The sequence below is a fragment of the Thamnophis sirtalis genome, unplaced genomic scaffold (assembly GCF_051295495.1).
Source record: "Thamnophis sirtalis isolate CommonGarterSnake01/CBP01778 unplaced genomic scaffold, rThaSir2_p1.2 scaffold_8, whole genome shotgun sequence".
NCBI lineage: Eukaryota > Metazoa > Chordata > Lepidosauria > Squamata > Natricidae > Thamnophis > Thamnophis sirtalis.
In genome coordinates, this window is record NW_028261388.1 from 30,850,814 (window position 1) to 30,875,847 (window position 25,034).

The window sequence follows — 25,034 nt, forward strand, 5'->3', positions numbered from 1 at the left end:
TTAGAAAAACCAACACACCTCTGTTCCAATATTAACCTGATATGTGTCTTTGTGATAATAGTTTTACGGGCATGCCATCAAACATTGTGGTAACTGAAATCTGGCATTCAGCTGAATTGCCCAAGAGTTAATATTTTACGCAATCCAAGGTAAAAAGAAGCATTTAATTTTAATGACAGACTGATCAGGAGCCTGTTTGGTTAAACTGTAGTCCACAATGAATGCTGGCTCAGAATGTTCCCAGTAGTGAATAAGAAGGGGATTGGCTGAACTCTTTTTCCTTCTTTGTAGCAAGGCAATAAATTTTTAATAGGCCATGATATTCTCAGAATGTTCAAGGTAAGTGCAATATGTGTGCTCTTTGGAACCGCCTTTCAAAGTCTTTGGCACTAACACACGCTGGTATCAGCTGGCTGAAGGTCACTTTTCACCCTTATTGCAGTTCCAGGAGAACCCAACTGTAGTACTTTTCTTATGTTTAGAAAAGTATTAGACGTAGAAAATGATTGTGGCATAGTTGGCTGAGTGTCAATTGGGAACTCGGACACCGAGTTCAAGGCTCATTTGTGCATTTTATATCTGCTACATTGACTTCATTCAGATCTTAACTGTTTCTAACCAGACCTTGCAGGCCCTTTTTTGTTCATAATGGCTTTTAATTAATTACACTGGGCTTGATTTTTATCTATCATTAGTTTTTTCTTCTTCTCATTTTTGTACTGTTCGTTTTTCCCAGCTTGATTTTTCTTTAACTGTTTCTGAAAATATGGAAACTATGCACAATACATTACTTGAAATGGAAGGGGATGGGATATAAATAGTAAAATCAATGCTGTAGTCCTCAACTTATGATGATAAGTGGAAACAAAATTTCCTCTGCTAATTAAGGTTGTTGATAAATGAGTCTCATGCCTGATTTTACAATCTTTTTTTTTTTGCCATAGTTGATGGTTTATTTATTTAAATTAATTTGCTGCCCAATTCATTTCGAAACAAATCTGGGCAGCTCACAGCATAGAAACATTAAAATCAACAGAGATAAATATTCCTAGCACAATAAAATGAAAGTAATTATCAAATAAAATCATAGTTAAAAAATGGGGAAGGAGGGACCTGGATGGGAAGGAGATGGATTGGTTTTTAATTAACCATCTGTTGTGTGATACTTTCCTGTTGGGACCCCAAGCCATCTGGTAGAGGTAGGTATTAAGGCTATTAGGGTAAATCAGAAGGATGGGAGCCGATCTCACCTCGGGGGGGTGAGATACAGCTACTCCTTGACTTACAACAGTTCATTTAGTGACTGTTCAAAGTTACAATGGCACAAAAAAAGGTGACCTATGACCATTTTTCACAATTATGATTGTTTGCTGCATCCCCATGGTCATGCGAAGAAAATTCAGATGCTTGGCAAGTGATTTATGATGGTTGCAGTGTCCCAGGGTCATAGGACCAACTTTTACATTCTTCTGACAAGCAGAGACAATGGGGAAGCCAGATTCACTTAACAGCCAGGTTACTAACTTAAGAACTGCAATGATTCACTTAACAATGGTGGCAAGAAAAGTCATAAAATGGGGCAAAAGTCATTTAATAAATGTCTCACATAGCAACATAAATTTGGGCTCCTTTCTGGTCGTAAGTCAAGGGCTAGCCCTATGCCAAAAGGCTGCCACAGCAGACAGAGCTCTTATTCTGGATCCTGCAGCTGAAATTCCTTGACTGACAGGATCTGCAGTATGACTCTCTGATGGCACAGGTGAGGGTAGGTTAGCATCATCAGGTTGAGATGGTTCCTCAATTAACCTGGATCCTTGCCTTGCAGGGGTTTAAAGATAATAACCAACACCTTGAATTGTTACTGGAAGCAAACCAGGTATAGCTGGTGGAGCACTGTAACATGAGCCACTCTGGCAGCCTAAGAATTGCCTGCACTGCCACACTTTATACCAGCTGTAGCTTCTGAATGCTCTTCAAGAGTAGTCCCATGTAGAGTGCATGCAGTAGTCCCCCGGAGGCCTCCTTGGTTCACTGAGGAGCTCCGGGAGGTAAAGCGCCGGAGGAGACGCCTAGAACACTCGTGGAGGTCCGATAGGTCCGAGTCGAAACGGGCACTTTTAACAGCATGCACCAAGGAGTATATTCGGACTTTAAGAACAGCAAAAAGAACATATATTGCCTCCTTGGTAGCGTCCGCCGAGTCCCGCCCAGCCGCCCTGTTTAGGATAACCCGCTCCCTCCTAAATAGGAGGGAGACGGGGGACTCCCTACAGGGTAAGGCTGAGGAGTATGTCCAGTTCTTGGCGGACAAAGTTGCCCGGTTTCGAGCGGACCTGGACTCCACCCCAGTAGCTCCAGCCGAGACACAAGGAGAAGACTTGGCAAACCATCTCTGGGTTGAGTTTCAGGAAGTTGCCTCTGGGGATGTGGACAAGGCTATGCGAGCTGTGAGTGCCTCCACCTGCATACTGGACCCGTGTCCCTCCTGGCTGGTTGCCAACAGCAGTGAGGTGACACGAGGCTGGATCCAGGCGGTTGTTACCGCCTCTCTTCGGGAGGGGTACTTTCCCACCGCGCTCAAGACAGCGGTGGTAAGACCCCTCCTGAAGAAACCGTCCTTGGATCCAGCTGTTCTTAATAACTATCGTCCAGTCTCCAACCTCCCCTTTGTAGGGAAGGTTGTTGAGAAGGTGGTGGCTCTCCAGCTTCAGCGTACCTTGGATGAAGCTAACTATCTTGACCCCTTCCAGTCTGGCTTCAGACCCGGTTACAGCACAGAAACCGCTTTGGTCGCATTGACCGATGATCTCTGGAGAGCTAGGGTTGGAGGCTATGCTTCCATCCTAGTTCTCCTGGACCTCTCAGCGGCTTTCGATACCATCGACCATGGTATCCTTCTGCGACGACTGCGGGAGATAGGGGTGGGCGGCACTGTTTTGCAGTGGTTCTCCTCCTATCTCTCGGACAGGTCGCAGTCGGTGTTGGTAGGGGGGCAGAGATCGTCCCTGAGGCCCCTAACTTATGGGGTGCCGCAGGGGTCGGTCCTATCCCCCCTACTATTTAACATTTACATGAAACCGCTGGGCGAGATCATCCGAAGGCACGGGATAAAATACCACCAATATGCGGACGATACACAGTTGTATCTGTCCGCCCCGTGCCAACTCAATGAAGCGGTGGACGTGATGAACCGGGGTCTAGAAGCCGTTAAAGACTGGATGAGAGCAAACAAGCTGATACTCAACCCAGACAAGACCGAGTGGCTGTTGTGTTTCCCTCCCAAAAATTTGATCAACATACCATCACTCAGGCTGGGGGGACAAAACTTACACCCCTCAGAAAGGGCCCGCAACTTGGGAGTCCTCCTGGATCCACAGCTGACTTTTGATCACCATCTCTCAGCTGTGACCAGGGGGGCATTTGCCCAGGTTCGCCTGGTGCGCCAGTTGCGGCCCTACCTGAATCGGGAGGCCCTCACAACAGTCACTCGAGCCCTTGTGATCTCCAGGCTGGAATACTGTAATGTGCTCTACATGGGGCTGCCCTTGAAGAGCATCCGGAGACTTCAGCTAGTCCAGAATGCGGCCGCGCGAGTGATCGTGGGCGCACCACGGTTCGCCCAGATAACACCGATCCTCCGTGAGCTGCACTGGCTACCTGTCGATCTCCGGGTGCACTTCAAGGCTCTACTCACCACCTATAAAGCGCTCCATGGTAGTGGATCTGGCTATTTGAGAGACCGCCTTCTGCCAATTACCTCCCTGCGTCCCATCAGATCGCATAGAGTTGGCCTCCTCCGTATTCCATCCGCCAGTCAGTGCCGACTGGCAACTACTCGGAGGAGAGCCTTCTCTGTTGCGGCTCCGACACTATGGAACAATCTCCCCGTGGAGATTCGTACCCTCACCACCGTCCAGGCCTTCCGCACAGCCCTCAAGAACTGGCTTGCCCGTCAGGCCTGGGGATAAGTTTACTTTTGCCCCTCCCGAATGCTGAGTGAATGTAGAGTTTTACTATTTAACTTACTTTTGTGCACATTTCTTTTTGTATTGTCCTACACTCCCTTTCCTTTTTGACTGTAAGCCGCCCTGAGTCCCCTCAGGGAAAAGGGCGGCCTATAAATGTCTAATAAAACAAAAAAAAAAAAAACAAAAAAAAAATACTTGTAATTAATTAAACTGAGCGTAGCGCAGAGCCTTTAACCTAACAGTTTCCAGTTTGTTTTTAATTGGAGTTCAAGAATATGTATTCAATTTATAAGGCCATGTGGCATAGTTGCCTTGATCTGGGAATTTTTAAAAAAATATTCCGATTGTAAATTCCTTTGAATACAATTTTATTGTGAAAAAATGGATATAAATGAAGTAATATATTGTTAAGTACATTAGGCCCTTACAAATGAATGATTTGATTTCAAGGAATTCATGATTTCAAATTGAATCAAGTTCCTTCAGATTGCTTCAAACTCAATTTTATTTGATAGACTTCCTGGTTTTGCAATGTCTTGAACATTTTTCTTTGCTGTAGTGCGCTTGCTATTCAGCTATGAAGCATATATTACAAATTATTTTTCATAGAATTTTCTCTTTTATACAATTGTGATAACATACCAGGTTTTTTTTAATTGTTCCTCAATTTAAAAAAAACTCTTTGTCCCACTCTCCCTCCCACTTTTTTGCCCTCGAACGACAAATTCAAATTAAATAATTGAAAATATTTTTTCTTATTGGAATGTGGTTGATTGATTCATCATGTATTACATCCTTTTAATTGTGAATTGAAATATACCAAAAGACTAAGAGTTAAAATATTATTGTCTTTCTAAATGTAAGAAAAAGTCAACACAAGGCAATATAATGCATTATAAGAAATTCTGCTTAGCTCCTCTCCCTCTCCAATTCTGCATATTATGAACTTTAGATCTCCTAAAGATATTTATATATTCCAAGAAAGTTACTCTTTAATAACCAGAATTAATTAAGATTAAGCACTGTCAACATAAACATTGTTTACATAATATTTCTTCTATAAATGGTTTTTTTTATTAGTGTATTAAATATTATGTTCTAGAACTTTATAACTAACTCATTGTGTACATCTTAATTGTATTTAAAGATATAATTTAGGGGTCCACTTTTAAACATAACTGAGTGATTTCCATTTAAAAACATGGGACTGTTGTTATATATAGAATTTCATGTCTGCTATTCAAACATCATAGTATTTTTTTTAAAAAATTCTAATTAGTTTTATTTTTACAAATTCTCATTTTGCACATAATTTTATGATAGTGTCTAAATAATTGACTGAATGGCAAGGGATGAGCGATTTTGAGGAGTCTGAGAAGGAAAAGGTGAAAGTTAATTGTGTTTATGTGTATATTTTACAACCACTTAATTTAAAGATATTTATCTTATTGTTCACAGTTCAAAGGTATTATACGTAAATGGCCTTTCTGTAAAACAACCTGAGAGTATCAAAGCAGAGGAAACAGATAAAGTATCAACAATATAACATGAGCTTTTTAAAAAGGGCATAGCAGCAGGAAATAACATCAGCCAACGTTTTAAAAGCTATTTTGAAACAATAGGAAAATTAAACTTGACTGATGTCCCTTGATAGACGTTTTGTGCAGTAACTGAAAAAAGACCTTGTCATCTCATTTAGTGAACCTGCAGTTAACTTTGCAGGTTAAAAATTGAACAGGAAATATGACAAGGAGTAGTCCATAATGTATAGTAGGTTCTGTACATTTAATTCTTTTTAGGCTTGTGCAACTTAAACAGTATTTGTCTACCAGCAATAAAAAATTCCTAGCATTTATCAAAGGAAGATAACGATCGTATATCACCATAATCATTTAATATAAGAGCCCGCATGCAACTAAATGATAGAGGATGCTGGTTAAATGATGGTTTGTAAGGAGAATTAATAGATGAATGTAATTCTGTTTATAAGCTTTCATGTCAATTAGAACTATACTTTTAAATGAGCTTATTTTATTCTCTCCACAGTCTGTTTTTCTTTACTAACTCAGTTATACCAAATGGAAGTTTCTAATCTTTATTGACCAGAGGGCACATTTGTAATATTGTCAATGTGGGCTCTTCGGCAAAATAATTATTTGAATTAGCTTCTCCATTTATGAATTGGCAGCCAGTTAGGGTCACACAACCAGTTACAAATTCTGGACCAGAATTTTACTTATGCTTTCGTTGCTAGCTTTGCCCTTCTCTACACGGCCACTTGGCATAGCAGGTTTTTTTTTTCTGGAAAGGTATTCAGGCTTTTAAAGAAATCAGTGATCTGCTGCCGCTGGTTATTTTTATTCGAAAATCTTGTAAGGATCTTGAAGTTTGATACCTTGCCTTGCAGCAAGCCAACTTTTTTTAAAATGTAAATTATCAGATGAGAGAGAGAGCCTAGCATCATTATGGAAGGTATCTGAGTAAAAATGACAATAAATAATAACAGCAGCAATAATATCAACAGTAACCATAATAGCTGTGATAATAACAACAATTTCAATTTATACCTTAAAAATATTCAAGTGTGCCTTGGTCTTTGCTCTTCTCAAAGAATATGGTAGTGCTGAGAAAGCAGTGTTCTGTTCCCCTTCATGGATTTTTCAATTTTTCCCCCCAACAATTTGAAAAGATGCTTCTGTGTACCATTTTAGCATCATATTTTTTTTAGCTTATTTGAAATTAATTGTATCACTGTCATCATCACTTAGAGCAAGTTGATTGCAATCTTACTTTTGAATCCTCACTTTTTAAATCAGCTTCACTGCCATCTGCAAAATATAGGAACCACATCCTTAATTCCATCTTCTCTAGGCTTTTGAAAGAGGTTTTCCTTTTCTAGTTTTATTTATTAATTAAATTTTTATGCTGTCCATCTCCCCTACAAGTCACAGTGGGAAATATCTAATATTCTTTCTTAACATGGGGAGAGGAAGGCATGTTTCTGAGTTGTGTTATTTTCCCGCAGATTTTTCATTACCGAGCTAGATAATGTCAGTGCACAGCAGAGTGATATTGTTTACATACAGTAACTTACTCTGCCATTCTTGGTTGGAATAGTTCATCTTTGAAGTTTCTTGTTTAGAGCTTTGTTTGGTGTATTTGCTGTTTATCTTAGTACTGGCAGAATATGCTTGGGCCAGGGGTCCCCAAGCCCCAGTTTGTGCACCAACATTGGGCCTCAGCATGCCAGAAACCGTGCCACGCAAACAAGCGACATCCACAGGATGCAGGCAACACACAAAACTATACCCCCTCCGGTCTACGGAAACCCCTCTCCACAGAATCGGTCTCTGATGTCCAAAAAGTTGGGAGCTGCTGCTCTAGGATGTTTGTTTTTTTCCTTAACTTTTGGTCATGTATTTAAATGGTTTGAAGAAAGAGTTGATCTCTTATGTTCATCCCTGCGTTGCATACATTTTCTATTGGAGGAAGGCATATGTTGTAGTTGACAAAATGTATACACAGTACAGTTTTAGCTTGGTTCTCATATTCTTGGAAAAAATAAGGCAGCTCATATATGATTTGGAATTGTTTCTATTTCAATGTACAGTAATGAAATGTGAACACAAATAAGATTATTATAGTATTACTGCTAGATCCTATTCAGGACTACTCCCTGGATCTTGAAAGCAAATAAATATTTGTTTTGCAGAATGCAAATAGCTCTACATTTAGAAATATACCAAAATGGATAAAAGAGGAAGATCTTCAATGTCCCTAGGATTCCCAACCCACATTCTTCCTCATTTATACATTCTCCCATCTAAATGGATAAAAAAATCTGCCCTATTCTATTTTGTCTCCTACCTGAATATTTATGCTTACAAAAAGTGCTAGTTTCCAATGGAAAAATATTAGCTGATATAAATGGATGATAGTTTTATACAATAAACAGAGCAAAATAATTATAAAGTTAGAGATTCGCTTGAAAGTACTTTTTAAACCCGGGGTCCCAAATCCCTAGATCCGGGGCCTGTTAGGAACTGGGCTACACAGCAGGAGGTGAGTGGCAGGTGAGCGAGTGAAACCAAAACCATCTCCCTCCCCGGTCCCTGGTACAGAAAAGGTTGGGAACCAGAGATGGTATTCAGCAGTTTCTGACCAGTTCTGGAGAACTGGTAGCGGAAATTTTGAGTAGTTTAGAGAACTAGTAAATATCACTTCTGACTGGCCCCGCCCCATCTATTCTCTGCCTCCCGAGTCCCAGCTGATCGGGAGGAAAATGGGGATTTTGCAATAATCTTCCCCTGGAGTGGGGAGGGAATGGAGATTTTACAGTATTCTTCCCCTGCCATACCCACCAAGTCACGCCCACAGAACAGGTAGTAAAAAAATTTGAATCCCACCACTGTTGGAGACCATTATTTAAACTATTGTTTTAAAGTGTGAGCCTTCAGACAGCTAGTGGAAAGTACTGAATCCATTCATTTTTGCCTTTAGTGATAAATAGATATAACAACTTTTGTTCAATCTCTGTTGGTAATGACTTATTGCCTTTTTATAGCAGTGGCAAAAGTATACAAGCTGCTTCTTGGACAGAAAAGCTCTTAGCAACTGCTTTGTCTTCAGTGAGCCACAAATAATACATACTGGGTGTTCTTTTGAGCTTTAGAAAATGAGTGGCTGACAATTGTCTCTTTGTATGTCATCAGCTGCTTTTGAATACTGAACATTTAAATTCGCAATATTTGATTAATCCCTGAATTTTAAATAGTCTGGAGAAGCTGAGAGTATGAAGCTCTCAAATATATATATGGAATTCTCTCTTTCTCCCCCCCCCCATCTTTCTCTCTCCTCCTGTATGTATGTATGTATGTATGTATGTATGTATGTATGTATGTATGTATTATGTATGTATGTATGTATGTATGTATGTTTTTGTTTGTTTGTTTGAAAAATAATCTGTGGAAATGCTTACTACAGTTTTCTAGAACTCTCTGAAAAGTCTGAAAAGATAAGAGTATAAAATTAATAAACTATGTATTTTATGGGCATCTGCCTTGATTTTATACTATAATGTCCAGATAGGACTAGTATGTACATGAATAGCAATAGTTGTCAATGAAGAAAGTGAAATGAACCATACTTTTGGAGAAACACTCAAAAAAGTAATGCCCCAATTTTAAAATTTCAGCTTTTTTGCCAGGTTGATAAATCTTGATGTCTTTTAACGCAAATAACTAAGCAATATTGTTATATCAGGTCTAAGTAGAAGATATATTGAACGTATTGTTTGTTCTGAAATTGTTACAAAATCCATACATTTGATTTTTCTTTTCCAGAACAAAGAGGAAAGATTTGCTTTCATTGCAGAATGGTATGATCCAAATGCTTCACTTTTTCGGCGCTATGAGCTTCTGTATTACCCTACAGATGGATCAGTGGAAATGGTAAGATTATTTTCTATAAAAGTATTTTATAAATTAATTGCTTGAAAGCAACAATAAACTAAGTTTAATAATATGGATTACATGTTACACACATGAGAAACCGAAGAATTGCTTTCCTTGCCTAAGAACTGCACAATGTAGAAGAATATGGCATTATTCCCCCTTTTCAGAAACCTACATATAATTGCAATATATTTTCATACAAAGAAAATGTTATTGAGAAAAACTGAGTGTGAGTTTGTACTCCACTCAGTAGAATATTAATTGGAAAAAATATGAAGCTTCCCAACAATAAGGGCAGGTTGAACAATCTTGCTCAAGATAACTTGAGCTAATTCACTTAGCCATTAGGTTTGTTTCCTCTTTTTTTGCCTTTTCCAGAGGCCTTTTCTATGATCATGGAGATGAAATCTCCCCGATATATGTCCTTTCAAAGTTAAATCTTACCTGTTACACAGGATTAGTATGTAAAGTCTGCTTATCCAATTTTTGGCTCTTTTTCTCCCCATGTTAAATACTAATGAGTTTGCTACTGATCAGAACTTGGATTATTGAATTGGTGTGTTTTTTATGTTTATTTGTGTATATGGATATGATCCACATAGCTCTTATTAGCTTAAAGATACACATAAGGTAAGTGGGATGGATAGTGTTGGTTTACTATCACAAACCATCATGTACATAACCAGGGATTATTGAATAAACTATGATTGGCTAAATTCTCAAAATATACCTAGCAATAAACTTTTAAAAAAAAAGTTATTTTGAAGAAAATAAAACAGAACCTGTAAATAACATTTTAAAAATTCAGATATATTTACCTAAATAATACAAGGTAGGAAGTAAAATAATGCAACAAATAAAATATAATAATGGGGAAAAGGAATGAATAAGAATAGATTAATAATATTTATCACTTTTCTGCATTACAAAATACTATTTTTTCATGAAGAATATATTACACTTTTTAAACATGTAATCTAGATCATGTGGAATCATATTGACTGATCTTTCTTTATTGTAACCATACAGCTAATTCAAAGGTTGACGATTCACAAATTTAATTACCCTAATCTATAAACCATAGTTTACAACTACAGTGACACACACAATCTACTAATCTAAACCCCAACAAACTACATTAGTGCGATGTATGAATTTGTGCTTTTGTTGTTGTTGGCAGTATGTCTGATATTTGGTTTTGTGCAATCTCTTCTTTGATGAATGAATTGTTTTTCTAATGAAACATTTCAAGAAAGAATAGCAAGAAAACCACCAAACTCAGAGATCAACAAGGACCCCCACAGCCCAACCCTGAGCTACAAATATCATCTTCTATCAATCCCTTCTTTGCTATTAATAAAATCGCCAGATTCTTTTGAGACTTCATGGGTCTGAAAGAAAGATGCCACAGATTTATGAAATTAAGTTTGTTATTTTAATGTAAGACTTTTCTATTGGAAGGGGAAGCATGTGCCTAAGGCCCTTTAATTCTAATACAGTGGGCTTCATTTGGTCATGGGCCAAAGAGAATGCAAAAAAAGGGGAAGGAAGAAATCAACAAGCTGTATTTACATATTAGAATATTCTGTTTACTGACGTTAGTGTGCACCTGTGTTTTTGTGTAAACAGATGCATAAATAATTCAGGATGAACAGGTGAATTATATATACATGTTTGCATTAATATTACAGTTTTTCAAAGGTGTTAGCAGTTGAAAATGGATTGAAATTGCAATAATTATCAGAAGAAATGACAAATAATAGTGAAGGATTCTATGGCATAGTGCAGTGGTGGTAAACCTCTGGCACACGTGCCACAGGTGGCACACAGAGCCCTCTCTGTGGGCATGTGCGCCATCTATCTGGTCTTCTGGTCTTTGCGTGTGCCAGAGCTCTTGAAGACCAGCTGGCCGGCACTCTGGCGTGCGTGAAGACCAGCAAGCATGTGCCAGAAACTTGAAGAGTAGGTAGCCGGCACGTGCATGCACAACAACCAGCTGGTCTTTGGGCTTCTGGCACTCTGGCACGCACACATTGTGGTTTGGGCACTCAGTGCCAAAAAGGTTCGCCACCATTGGCATAGTGGCTTATAAGAATTTCCAGAATGTGAGTTCACAGGAGAGAAACTTCATTATAAACTATGTAATGTGCGTGGTATAAGAAAATAAAGGAAAAGCTAACAAAGGGCCATTGCAAGGAGATAGTGAGGAATTGGTAATGGGTGACAGGGAGAAGGCAGAACTTTTAAGTCCTATTTTACACCTGTCTTTTCTTAGAAATAAAATAGAGCCCCAGTTAATCACCATTAGCAGGGAAAGAAGGGAACCGCACCTTAGGATAGGCAAGCAAAAGGTAAGAAAAAACATAGGCTAAGAAGAGTGATTGAGAGGTGACATGATAACAATATTCAAATAGTTTTCACTTAGAAGAAGGAAATTGACTTTTGTCAATTGTCCCACAGGGTCAAACCAGGGTCAAGCCTACCAGGGAATAGGTTGAGTCTTGAGGGCAGGAAGAATAAATTGCTACACAAAGTGTCAAATCCTTCAAACAGGCTGGGTGACCATATGTTGGATGTACTCCAGTGCATCCTGTGCTGAGTGGGTAGTTGGATGAGTGGATCTCCAAAATGGCATCAAAATAACAATTGTAGAATTATTTAATGCAAATGGAACTGGATTTGCCAATTTATTCTTTGTTAAATTTTTATCTCAACCTTTATATAGTACTTAAAACTCAACGCCAAAACCACCTTTTACGTTTCCATAACAGACAGTAGACTAAAACTCGGGGGTCTTTGGCATCTGCCCAATATTTTAATCACTTTATGTCACTGGCTCCTTTTCTGTTGTTATAGCATAATTATAATATGATATTTTATTCATCTCATGAACACATTTAATTTTTCCATGATCATCAGAGCCTCATAATCCCAAATGTTCATGCTTAAAATGTGTCAACCCTACATGAGAATCATCAAATTAGGCAGGTAAGTAGGTAACATGATTTGTTTAAAAAATGAACTTATGTGTGGTTATAAACAAAAATCAGAAAAATTGTCACATTTTTGCCAATAAAACAGAAAATGAAAAAGGCAAATGGGGATGTTCTATCCCATCTTCTATTTATGACCCTTTCTGGATTTTATTCCTATAGGCATCAAGTAGGAATTCAAATCCAACATTTGACTGGATTTTATTCAAATGTTATATATTTTAATTTAACAAAATAAGAACATTTAACAGCTATCTTTTTACTCTTCAGTATGACATGAAAAATCGCTGCAGATTCTTGAATCGCACTAAATATGAAGATCTGAATCTTAAAGATCTCTTTGTGGGCAACAGAATTACTATTTTTTCACGCCACCTCAATTTGGTGGAATATGCAGATCAATATACATCTCGCACGTTGGGCAGTTGCAAAGAAAGGTGAGAAAGTGATGTTTCTGAACTTCTGAAGAATTTTCAATTTTGTAAGTTAATCAATATACTTTGCTTAGAGAGTCATCCTATTATATACAAGAATTAGAGGCATTGGATTTTCTGATGGATGAAAGGAAAAACGGAGAAGAAAATTAAATGGGGCCTCAGAAAAACTGGAACCAAGTATGTGAACATAAAAAAGCAGAAGCAAGCTCTTTGTTGTAATCATGTCTTGTTTTTCATATACTTTTCTACTGCTTTAACTTTGTGTGGTTATATATCTTAGTTACTATCAGAGGCTTATAATTAAAATGTTCAAAAGTATATTAGATTTGTTACAACTCAGACCATTTACATAGAGCCAAAGTTGGCTGTTCTAAGTTTTATGATAATCCAAATAACACCGTGAAACATAGAGAATTAAGATCCTGTGATAAAATGGCAAATAAGATGGGAAATTGCTGTAACAGAAAAATTACCTCCCCCCCAAGATAGCAGTATTGTAATAATACAGAAGATTACTTTTCGTCTGATTTAAATTTACTGATGTATGACAGTCATTTTTATTTTTAGTACTCATTCCCAAGTTCCTAGATAATATAATTAAAATGTGTTTGAATGTATAAAATATATTTGTATATTATTTTATATGCTCCAATATATTAATCATTAATTATTAATATGTTGATTTAAAAAAAAAGAAAACCTGTGTTTTCTTTTGTGTTGATGTCTCTTACTAAGTAATAGTAATAATTACAAATTCTTTCTTTCAGAAACCGTAGTTAGAAAGAACTGCAAATGCCAAACTAGTTTTTTCAGCACTGTTAAAAATATTTTTAGAAAGGAAGAAAACTAGGTTGACATTTGTTCATTTTCACATTTGCCAATGTGGATAAAAGTAATAGCAAATATCCTTCTCTTAAAAAAAAAAATTGTCTGACATCATCTATTGTTGAAATAGAGGAGAAATAGGGTACACGCGATTCACTGGCTTCATTAGAATTATTATTGATCAAGATATTTACTGGCATCATTGTTGATCAATAGGACATTACTGACATCAAATTAATATGCCAGATTATCCCCTAAAAAAAATCAGTAATAAAAGTATATGTCAACTAGCATTTAGAGGTTTTTTAAAGTACAGATAGTCTTCAACTTATGATCATTAATTAAACCTAAAATTTATGTTGTTAAGTGTGTTTTGCCCCATTTTATGACCCTTCTTGCCACAGTTACTAAGTGAATCAGTGCAGTTGTTAAGTTAGTAATATGGTTGCTAAGTGAATCTGGCTTCCCCATTGATTTTGTTTGTCAGAAGGGCGCAAAAGATAATCACATGACCCTGGGACACTGCAACTGTCATAAACATGAGTTAATTGCCGAGCATCTGAATTTTGATCACGACTGGGGGATGCTGCAGTGGTCGTACATGTGAAAAATGGTCATAAATAACTTTTTCCAGTGCCATTGTAACTTTGAACGGTCACTAAAAAGAAACTGTTGTAAGTCAAGGAGTACCTGTATAGCTAGAAAGAGAGGGGAATCTTTAATTAGCAAAGAAAACACGTGTTAGGATTTTTTTTAAAGGAAGAGAGGCAACAGAGGAATAATGGATAGGCTCATCTAAAATGGCAGCTTAGCCTCTGAGAAAAAAAAACCTAAAAATTAATCTGTAATTTCTTTTGAAATATAAAAAATAAAATTGTATAGTTTCTAGATCTAAAAGTTTGTATACACTAGAGTCGGTTTTTTTTTTTTTTTGCATCCTAGATGATTTCATCCCATAATTTGAGTGGTGGTTAAGATTCCTTTCTTTCCTTCATTCCTCGCAGTCAGCCACTGTTCCCAGAGAAAAACAAAAGAACAAAAGCCTCCAGCAAACTCCCCCTTCCTTATTTAACCTCAGGGTAGTTCTTGTTCAGTAGTTTAGCCAATTTATGATAGGTAGAAGGAGATTAGTTCTCAGGTCAATTGTTGAGTGTCTTCTGACCTGGACAAATCTTTAGAAACTTGTATTGTCACTAAATATTCAGCTTAATCCTTAGGACATTTGTTAAAACTAAGCCTCTACTGGGATGGCTGTGTTTATATGGCTTGGAGCTGACCATGGTGCTTGAGCTACTTGATTTCCTCAGGAAAAATTTAGGAAAGCACACAAAAAACGGTACTATTGGTTTCCCACAGTGATTACACAATCAGTTAGGGACATTGCCTCCTCTCCTTTTTCTCTTTCACACCAATTTCTGGCATATCCCCCACCCCCAGTACCATAATACTACCATAAATAAAATTTCAATTTAATTGTGTGCCTTTCTGAGTTTTTGACAAAGAAAAACACTCAAGGTATAATTTTCTTCCTTTACTGTTCTATAGCTCAAGAGTTCCAGTTATATTGCAGTTATCAAAGGAATATGTTCATGGGATAATGGGGGTGACAGGATAAAAGAAAAATCTACTGGATTTCACTTAGGCTTTTGAAGAACCATAATCTCCCAACATAAGAATATCTTTCCATTTTGCAGCATGTGAATATTAAACATGATATTGCAAAAGTATAATTAGCTGCTTTACCTACCCTACTTTGGGTCATAGGGTCATATTTCTTCATGTCCTTCCTAATATATAGCTGCTTAACAAAAAAATGGGTCCCTTTCTCCCTAACTAGAATCTGAAGAGGACAAAAGGACAGCAATGTCTAAAGAAATACCCTCATTATGTGTTCCTGTGCAACTTCTTGTCAAAACTCATTTGCATTACTGAAATGTTTGGGCCAAATATTTCCATTATGTATCTGGGCACTAGGAATGATCACATAATGATAATTGATATGATTATGTTTTCCTGTCTTGGTAACGTTGATGCATAAGCTAATTTTTTTTAAATTTGTTAATAGAACCTTGGCATTATTAAAACCAGATGTAGCACTCAGACTTGGAGAGGTTATTGATATTATTATTAATTCTGGTTTTACGATAACGAAGGCTAAAATGGTGAAACTTACAAGGTGAGATTTTAATCATTATATTTCAAAAAATAGAAATATTTTTATATTTTAAATCTTTACTGATGTATGAACTATAGTCTTTAGCTTTTTGTAAAACTACACTAAATGCATAGCTGTTGCCAATCTATGTCTCATGATATTTTATTAAGGCCTAACTGTGAAACCACCATATTTAGCATTTCCATCTTGAACCATGAAGTAGCTCAAGAATGGAAGAAATAAAGATAAATACAATATGATCTCACATGAATGAATTAATGAATAAATGAATGAAAAAGACAAAAGGTATCTTGCTTGTAGAGTTTTTTCAATCTGTTATTAAGAAAATGCTAGAAATATTACTATATGCATTAATTAAAATATTGAGAAGCCATTAATTAAGAATATTGAAAGTATTCTTAAAATATCTTTTATAGGGGAGAAGCAATGGATTTACATGCAGACCATCAAGCTAAGCCTTACTACAAGTGAGTATATATTTTGGTATACATAGTGATTTCACTTATTTGTTACATTTCGTTAAATAAAAACTCTTACCATGTTGCTTTCTATTTATGTCCCTTGAGTTATTTACATAAACATGACAAGCATAGAAAACTAGACTTCTCTTATACTGTTTTCGTTGTACAGAATTGGACAGTTAATCTTGACTTTCAATTCTGTCAAGTTTATAGTCAAGTCAAACTCAACTCCTGGTGATTTCATTGACATATCCATGTGATTTTCTTGATAACAATAAATCATTTTCTATTGCTGCATTCTAAAATGTATTTTTGATTTTAGCATTAAAAAATTCCTGTGGTCTTCTACTCAACTGCTAATCATTTTGGGCCTTGTTTACATTTTTTTTTAAGTATCAGCTAGATCCTGCAACCCGCTCTGATACTTCTAATAAAACACATTCTAACAACATAAAAATACTCTTTCATCACTTTCTCATCTTTGGAATTTTCTTACAAGAGTATACATGGTCTTATCTTAATACATAGGTTTCATTCTACATTTTATTTGGTATTGCATACTTAGTTTTTTTGCAGTGTGTTTTTCTTTCAGAATGGTCTCAGTCCTTTTCATTTTCCTTACCTTTAAGCAAATTGACTTTATAGTATCATACTGTAGTATAGTACTATAGTACAGTAGTATAGTACTGTGGGCTGTGTCAGAAGATTCAATGATTCAATCTATGAAATATCCAGTAGATCAGTAGAAAGCTATTGTTAGTTAGCATAGACAGACTGGAAATTGAAGGTCAATCATTTGTTTATAGCAATTGATGGTTGCTGCCAAAAAGTGATATTGTGGCGCATTAAAAAGGGTATTCTTTTTCTTATTACTATAAAATATAAAGTTAAGCAGTTTCTCCTTTCCAGGAGACTAGGAGTAGGCAACTTCACAAGCTGCCTGTCTTCGTGTTCCAGGACACAGCAGCATGCTCTTTGGTTTAAAGTCTATTGGGTAGAGTATGGGAGTCAGATGTGCACATTACACCTTGTTATCGGTGTCCTTAACTTAAAGCCATATGTTCAGCAACCAGCTGCAATGACAATGTCACCAAATGAAATGACCATGCCTGAAGTTGCAGCCAAGGTCACAAGATAAAAATTCAAGTGCTTTGCAACTCACATGCCCTTACAACCTTGGGGATACTGCAACTCCCCTTGCATATCCCCTCCCCCTCTTTTGGCCGCTTGCACAGATGCATGCAGCAGCAGCAGCAGCAGCAGCAGCGACAATTGTCTCTGCAGCCCAATTGACCTTCACCGCCTTGATTTTTCTTCAAACCAATATCTCTTTTTATGTTAAAGCCCTTGCGATGTGCAAAATAAATGGTCCACATGTGATATGGGGAAATGAGGCTCTCAAAGCAAGAACAAGGCTCCAGCTATTCTTCAAACCATACGTCCCATTTTCATAAAATTTGGAGAAGACCAGAAAGTTTCTAATGAGATGCCAGCTTGCAGAAGGAAAGGTTGCCTGCTTGAAGAAGTTAGGGGAAACTTGGTTGCAGAGGCAAAAGGAATCATATCAATGGCTTGATGTGGTGACAGTTAGTTGGGCAGCAGGGGCAATTGGGATCACCGCTGGCAGTACCACTGTCTTGAGCCAAAATAGCATGGATGGGAGGGAGAATGATTCTTACCTAAACTCCACCTAACAATCCAGTTGATCACCTAACAACTGCAACTGGGAATGATGGAATTGAGGTCATTGAGTGAGGTGGTCATGTGAGCACTTAATCTCACTTAATGACTGCAATAACTTATGACTTCAATTCTGGGCTCAATTGTGGTTGTAAGTTGAGGACTACCTATTTAAAAGTAATGTTATTCAAACCATACGTCCCATTTTCATAAGATTTGGAGAAGACCAGAAAGTTTCTAATGAGATGCTGTTAGAAAATTCAATGATCTATACTTATTCCTGATTATCCACTTAATTAGGCACATGCTGTTTCTGGGAGCAGTATTGATGTGCTAAATTTATTTTGTAGTGCTTTACATACACACTGAGACCAGTACTTTGTTTCTTTGAACAGGATTGCCCATATATGTACATAAATAATAGATGGAGTTCTACCAAGAGAGATGCCTGGCTTGATAAACTTGGCAAGCTTCATTTGGTCTCTAAGCTGCCACTTCCTAAGGAGCCAAAAGTTTAGAAATTTTGTTAACTGTTTACTCTGCAGTTAAACATAAGATCAGAGTTATTGAGAAGTCAGCAAATCTATTATCTTTTTTCAGTTCTGCTTTTCTTAAAATAGTTTCGGATATTGCAAAAGATAAGAGAATGAACAAAGTATTGTTTTGAAAATAGTATTGTGAAATTATTTCCAATAAGATTTTTCTGCAAATTACTGCTTTACTATAGTAGGTTAATATTTGTGCTATGTATCCAACTTTGTTGTTATTATTCTGTTTAGGACAGAAGAATCCTCTTGAAGCATTTGGTTTCCCAGGTATTCTGACTATTCTATTTTTTGCTTTTAGTGAGCTTCTTGAGTTTATTACAAGTGGCCCTGTTGTTGCCATGGAGATTTTGGGAGATGATGCAATAGGTAGATGGAAAGACTTATTAGGACCTGCAAATTCAGTTGTGGCACGAGCTGATGCTCCAAACACCATTAGAGGACGTTTTGGAAGTGACAGCATAAGAAATGTGGCCCATGGACCTGATTCCTTTGCCTCTGCTGCTAGTGTAAGTTTCTCAAATATATATTTGATAGCCCATTTTGCACATGACTTGGTTCTTGTTAGCATATTATAAGAATTATGTTTTCATACCTCTCAATTAAATCTATTTCACTGTTGCACATAAATATGTAGACTGAACACCGTTTCCTCTTTCTAAACCCTGTTTAAGAACTACTACCAGTAGTTCTTTATTGACTAGCCTCCTAATTCCATAGCTTTCAGCTTAGCTTTGATCAAATGAGACAATCCTGCTAAGACAGTAGCAGATCCTAAGGCATATTTTATTGCTAACACAAAACTCTTAGCACTGGGGCAAAATGTTTGCTTTTAGAAAAATATTTAGCGATTTGTTATGAAGATTGCTTCAACGAACCCGAGTATTCTCATGTCCAGTCCCCCACTTTAGATAAGTAAGACCCTCCTGATTCAGGATTTGTCCAGGAAAACCACTGTACTGTGTAACCAATTACATTTATACCACTTCATCTCATTTTTTTCACCGTAAAGCCTCCCCTATATTGTCGTCACTTTGAATAAAGGTAGTATGATTTCAGTCAAATATTGCCCTGAGCTGGTAAAGGAGAAATTGCATGATAATACTCTAAATAAATGAAATAGTCAATCTCACAGGCTAAAATAAGATATATAATGTATACTTCTTTTTAATTTTCATCTTGTTAGAATTGAAACAATAAATGATAATGCGTAGCCATACAGGGTTTTTTATAGTTTCCTAACTTTTTATTATGGTGGATTAAATAATCTTAAAGAGATCATCTGAAGCCAAAACTTCAAATGAGTCTTTCCAAGATATAGGAAAACAGATTGGACCGTATATTTGCATTTTACTTTCTGATGCCTGCTTTTCTTTCCATGGAAACATGTTCCTTGATGTTGATTAGAGGAGCTAAGAATAGCGCTGCTGGCAGTGTTTTAATTACTCCCTTATTTGTCCCTGCTGTGAATCCTTAAAAGTATTTTAATGTGGTATTATGTATTTAACAGTGGGATTATGGGTTGTAAAGAGTTAAAGAATCCATTAATTTATACATTGTTGAATGTTATACAACTATAAAATGGTATACCACATGCTGATGCCATTGAAAGTTTTTAAGTTTAAGAGATTATAAATTAGGATGGCAAAAAAGAAGGATTAGTACTTGGCACTTGAAATGTCTTTCTGTTTTCTACTGATTTATCCTTCTCCCAATTTTCTTATCTTCTCTAGCTTTCTCCTTGTTTTGTGTTGCTTGGAGAAAGAGAAATATTTATACTGAGATTACTTAGCAACTCAGGATCATTGTACTGTAGAAGACAACAGGCATTTCATAAGTGAAAACATCTGCCACAACTGAGTCAAGGTATCTGGGAGAAATAATAGGTGATCCAATTCACAGGTGCCCTTGCTAGCCTGAGATTTTACCTCAGGGTCCTGTTCATGAGAAAACAGGCCAATGGGGAAAGTATGTGTGTGTGTGTATTAGTAGTGGGATACGACCGGTACGCCCTGGTACAGGCGTACCGGTGGCTGCTTTGAGCACCAGGTACCGTTCTGGTACGGTGCTCCGGAGGGTCCGCACGCCCGCCTGCCCTCCTTACCTGTATTTGAGCTGATCGGGGCTTACGCGCAGGGAGCTTACGGTGCCTGCCCCACGCTCAGCCAAGCAGCTGGAGCATCGCGGGCGGTAAGTATGCATGCGTGTGCTGCGTGCATGCAGGTGGTGGATGCCTGGCCCCGTTGCACCGTACCGGTTGCACTGGGATCCGGAACCCACCACTGGTGTGTGTGTGTGTGTGTGTGTGTGTGTATGTATGCATGTACTGTATGTATATATGTAGGTGGGTGGGTGGGTGGGTGGGTGGATGGATGGATGATGGATGGATGGATGGATGGATGGATAGCAGAAGCTGTATTGGTAAAGTAGAAGAGCAATTACTTGGTTTGTGAAGACCAACTTTGGGATAAAGAATTGGAAATTAATATCTCTGAATAGATATTAAAATTGCAGGTCTGAGAGAATATATTCAGGATATGTACATACTTTTCAATTGAGCAGCTCATGTAGTTCCATGAATTTGAGAGAGATGATTTCTGCTGATTGAATTTTTAAAATCATGGTCCTCAACTTTTCTGTAGCTGTTGGGTGTTCTAGTACCCAATCCAGTCTGCATTTTTGTATTTAAAACACCACCATCACAGTAGAAGGATCTCACCTCATCATGAAGAGAACTTCTGCTGTTGTTGATGATGACCTTTCCCTCCCCAGTGAGCAGCTAGCCCTGTAAAAAGGCCCTCTGTTTTCTAAGAGTGGGCAAACAGGAAAACAAACAAAAGCGTATCTGTGTTGTAACAGATAAATAGGAAGTAGGACTGTGGTTTCAAGCTTATTTTTGTAATTTGGTTGTTTTTTTGCTCCTCCCCCCCCTCTCTTTCTTTCTTTATGTTATTGAATCACCTGATTCTGCCTGTATTTTTTTTCTTTTTCATTAAATCATTAGCTCTGATTGTTTTTTCTCTCCCTTCTTCTGGTTGAAAGACACATATTCTCTCGTTAAGATATTCAGCTTGCTTTGGGATTTGGATTGTTATGTTTTTGTCGTCTTGGGTGTGTGGCTTTTTCATCTTTTCAGGCTATTAAGTCACCTGTTATAGCTTGCTGTTCTTTTGTTTCTTCTGGCCTACCTGATTTACTCTAATAGTCTAAACCTCTTTCAACAAAGTCATTAGTCCTGTGGCATTCAGGTTAGAAAGTTCCTTGTTTCCAGGATATGAGCAGCTAATAAGAAATCAAGTGTTAAATAGTTTATTGTGAGACATTGAAATAATGAACTCATCTGGTGGTTAAGGATTAATATGTTGTGGTGACATAGGATGGTTTTCATGGTTTTCTCCCTGCCTATTCTTGGTAATGCAGTATTGAAATTTGCCTTACATTTCTCAATGGTTTTTTTTTCCTGTGAAAGATTTATTGTATTTTTTTCTTGGCATACAGGTAGTTCCTGACTTATGACCACAAATGAGCCTGACATTTCCAATACAACCAGATAATTGTTAAGTGAATTTTGCCTCATTTTACAAACCTCCTTGTCACTACTGTTAAGTGAATCATTTCAGTTGTAAAGTTCAGTGAATCTGGCATCCCCATTGACTTTGCTTGTCAGAAGGTTGCAAAATGTGATCACATGACAGTGTACATACTGCAGCCTTCATAAATACAGGCCAGTTGCCCAGTGTTCGAATTTTGATCACATGAGACAGGGACACTGCAATGTTTTAAGCATGAAAAAAGTTTGTAGGTCACTTTTTAAGTGCCTTTGTAACTTTGAAGGGTCACTAAATGAATGGTTATAGGTCAGGGACTACCTGTACTTGAGAATATTTTGAAAATTGGTATTGGTTTGGATCTTTGTGTTTGGAAGTCTATTGTCTATGCTGAATGATAAAACAATCAGATGAGGCACTTTCAAAAATATGTTAAAAAATAAGGAATGGAATGAAAACCAATGAATCTGACTATTGTCATCTGAGTGCTTTGAGACCCTATTAATTTTCTGTATTTAATTCTCATTATTTCTAGGAATTGGAATTATTCTTTCCTTCCAATGGAGGCCGTGGACCTACTGGCACTGCCACGTACACACATTGTACTTGCTGTGTTATTAAACCTCATGCAATTAAAGAAGGTTAGTTATATACCTTGCAGAGTCAATACAAATACCTGTTGGTCCTCTTTTTGTCTAGTTAGTAGTCATATACATCATTTCCAGAATGGTAGCTACCTCAGCCTGATTCTAACAAGCAATGTTGTTCCTTTTTGTTAACGTTAATACTTATAGTTGCAGAGATAAAGACTTGTTTTCCTGTTGCTGCTGATTATTTTTCCCTTCTTTGACAAAAGTCTTTTCTACCAGCACATTGTTTAGCAGTTAGGCTCTGATGATTTCCAGCTGACCTGCTTGCAGAATCAGATGGAGATGTTCTCTGTGTGCAATTAAAGTACATAAGCCACATAAATAATTATTTGGGTTAACAGGTTCTGCAGAGATATTGGCAAGAGACTGCTGTGCGAAACCACTTTGACCTTCATGTTTTGTGGCTTCTAGTAGGTCCTCATAGAATAAAGTGATAATGTTTAGAATATGGTATGATAGTTCCTTCTCATAATACATTGGTATAATCCATTAGTACAAAAGATAATTACAGACAGGATGTAGGAATAGTGGATGCTTTAAAATGAAAAAGAACTGTTAACAGGCCTTGTAAATTATGTTTGATCATTTTAAAATCCTTTTTTTAAATTTTGGAATTAATTTGATTTTTGCAAATAAAATTAGCTCATAGCATTATAAGAAAATATTTAACCCTCTGTAGCTTTAATATTAATAACATTTCCTAGCATGGGCACTTTTCAAAGGTATGGACTTTAGAATCACTATTAATGATCTGCTGGCTGGAATATTCTAGGGAAATTGAAGAACAAAATATATCTGAAGGATATCCGGATTACAGAAAACTGCTATTTTCTACTATTCTTTTTCAAAAAATTTGACTAAATGATTTAAAGTCATTCTTTCCTTCTGCCAATTTCAAAACTATGGTGCAGGTAGTTCTCTTAATGATCATAACTTTGTTGCTGAGTGCCACTGTCATTAAGTAAGACATCATGTGACCATGCTGGACTTGTATATAATATAATACAGGTAGATCTTGACTTTATAACCTTTCATTTAGCAGCCATTCAAATTTCCAATGGCATTGAAAAAAGTGACTTAACTCCATTATTCACACTTATAACCATTGCAGCATCCTCATGCTCACATTACTAAAATTCAGATTCTTAGCAACTGGCTTTTAAATTTATGACAATTGGAGTATCCTTGGGTCCATGAGATCACTTTTTGTGATCTTCTGACAAGCAAAGTCAATGAGGAAGCCAGATTAACTTAACAATTGTGTTATCAACTTAACAACTGAAGTGATTCACTTAACAACTATGGCAAAGATTGTAAAATGGGGCAAAATTCACTTAAGTAACTCACAGGATCAGAAATTTTGAGCTCAGCTGTGGTCATAAATCAAGGATTACTTGTTTAATATAGTAGTGATGAGAAATACAGAGTTTTTCCTTTGATCTGCTTTAAATCTTATACCCTGTGTTCATATTCCTCCTATTTCTGTTTTTCTGAGCTAAAGAACCTCAAACATCCAAGAGATATTACAGTATTGGCAGTGTTATTTTCAACCACTTTCCTAATTCTACTTAGGGTGGCATTTGTCTTTTAACACTACCATACACTGAGCTGACATTATTGAACCAGTCTACTGGGAGCACCTGTTATGCAGCAACACTTAAATTTAGAATTTGCAGGATGGATATAAAAAAAGAAGAACCCCATGCTATCATGATAGCAATGATCTATTGAGAGTTTACTAATTAAATGTCCCAAATGTCCCAGTGCTGATTCTGTGGGCAGGTCTTATATCTCTTTGCCCCATTCCCCCATCTCTAAAAATGTTTATCCCGGCATTGAAATAATTAAGTGGAACGAAATTGGTGTTTGTGTTTATATATTGTGAAAAAGAAAAGGATGCAAAACTGTTCACAAGTACACAGTTGGGAATTCAGATTGATAGGAATGTTGTTCCCTCCAGCTGTTTGCCTAAAGTGCTCATGACAGCAAGCCACAAGTCGCTCTGGAGGCAAAAGCTGTCAGCTATTAACTTGTTAATGTCAAGGCAGGGATTTTGTTGGTTGCTAGCAGCAGTACAAGCTGCGCCCAAGATAATTAATTTGCTTAAAGTCATGGACTGCAGCTTCTTAACTTGTTTTTGTTAGCGCTTATTAGGGAGGTTCTGTGTGGTAAAGAAATCCACTCAGGGGGAAAAATTTGTTTAATCAATCTCTCTGATTTGGAAGAGGGAAAAATAAATTGCCCATTCATCTAACTCAGGGGTGTTGAACTCAATTTCATTGAGGACCGCATCAAGGT

General features: G+C 37.1%; 1 protein-coding gene across 2 annotated transcripts in view; it reads left to right on the top strand.

The window, feature by feature from the left end:
* The window catches only part of NME7 (NME/NM23 family member 7), a 70,414-nt gene that overhangs the window by 10,947 nt on the left and 34,433 nt on the right, over positions 1 to 25,034 (top strand). For both annotated transcript variants that reach the window (XM_014063406.2, XM_087721365.1), the window contains exons 2-7: positions 9,311 to 9,418; positions 12,685 to 12,851; positions 15,742 to 15,852; positions 16,269 to 16,319; positions 18,840 to 19,047; positions 22,622 to 22,727. In XM_014063406.2, coding sequence (XP_013918881.1) covers positions 9,311 to 9,418; positions 12,685 to 12,851; positions 15,742 to 15,852; positions 16,269 to 16,319; positions 18,840 to 19,047; positions 22,622 to 22,727 — 751 coding nt within the window. The remainder of the gene's footprint in view (positions 1 to 9,310; positions 9,419 to 12,684; positions 12,852 to 15,741; positions 15,853 to 16,268; positions 16,320 to 18,839; positions 19,048 to 22,621; positions 22,728 to 25,034) is intronic.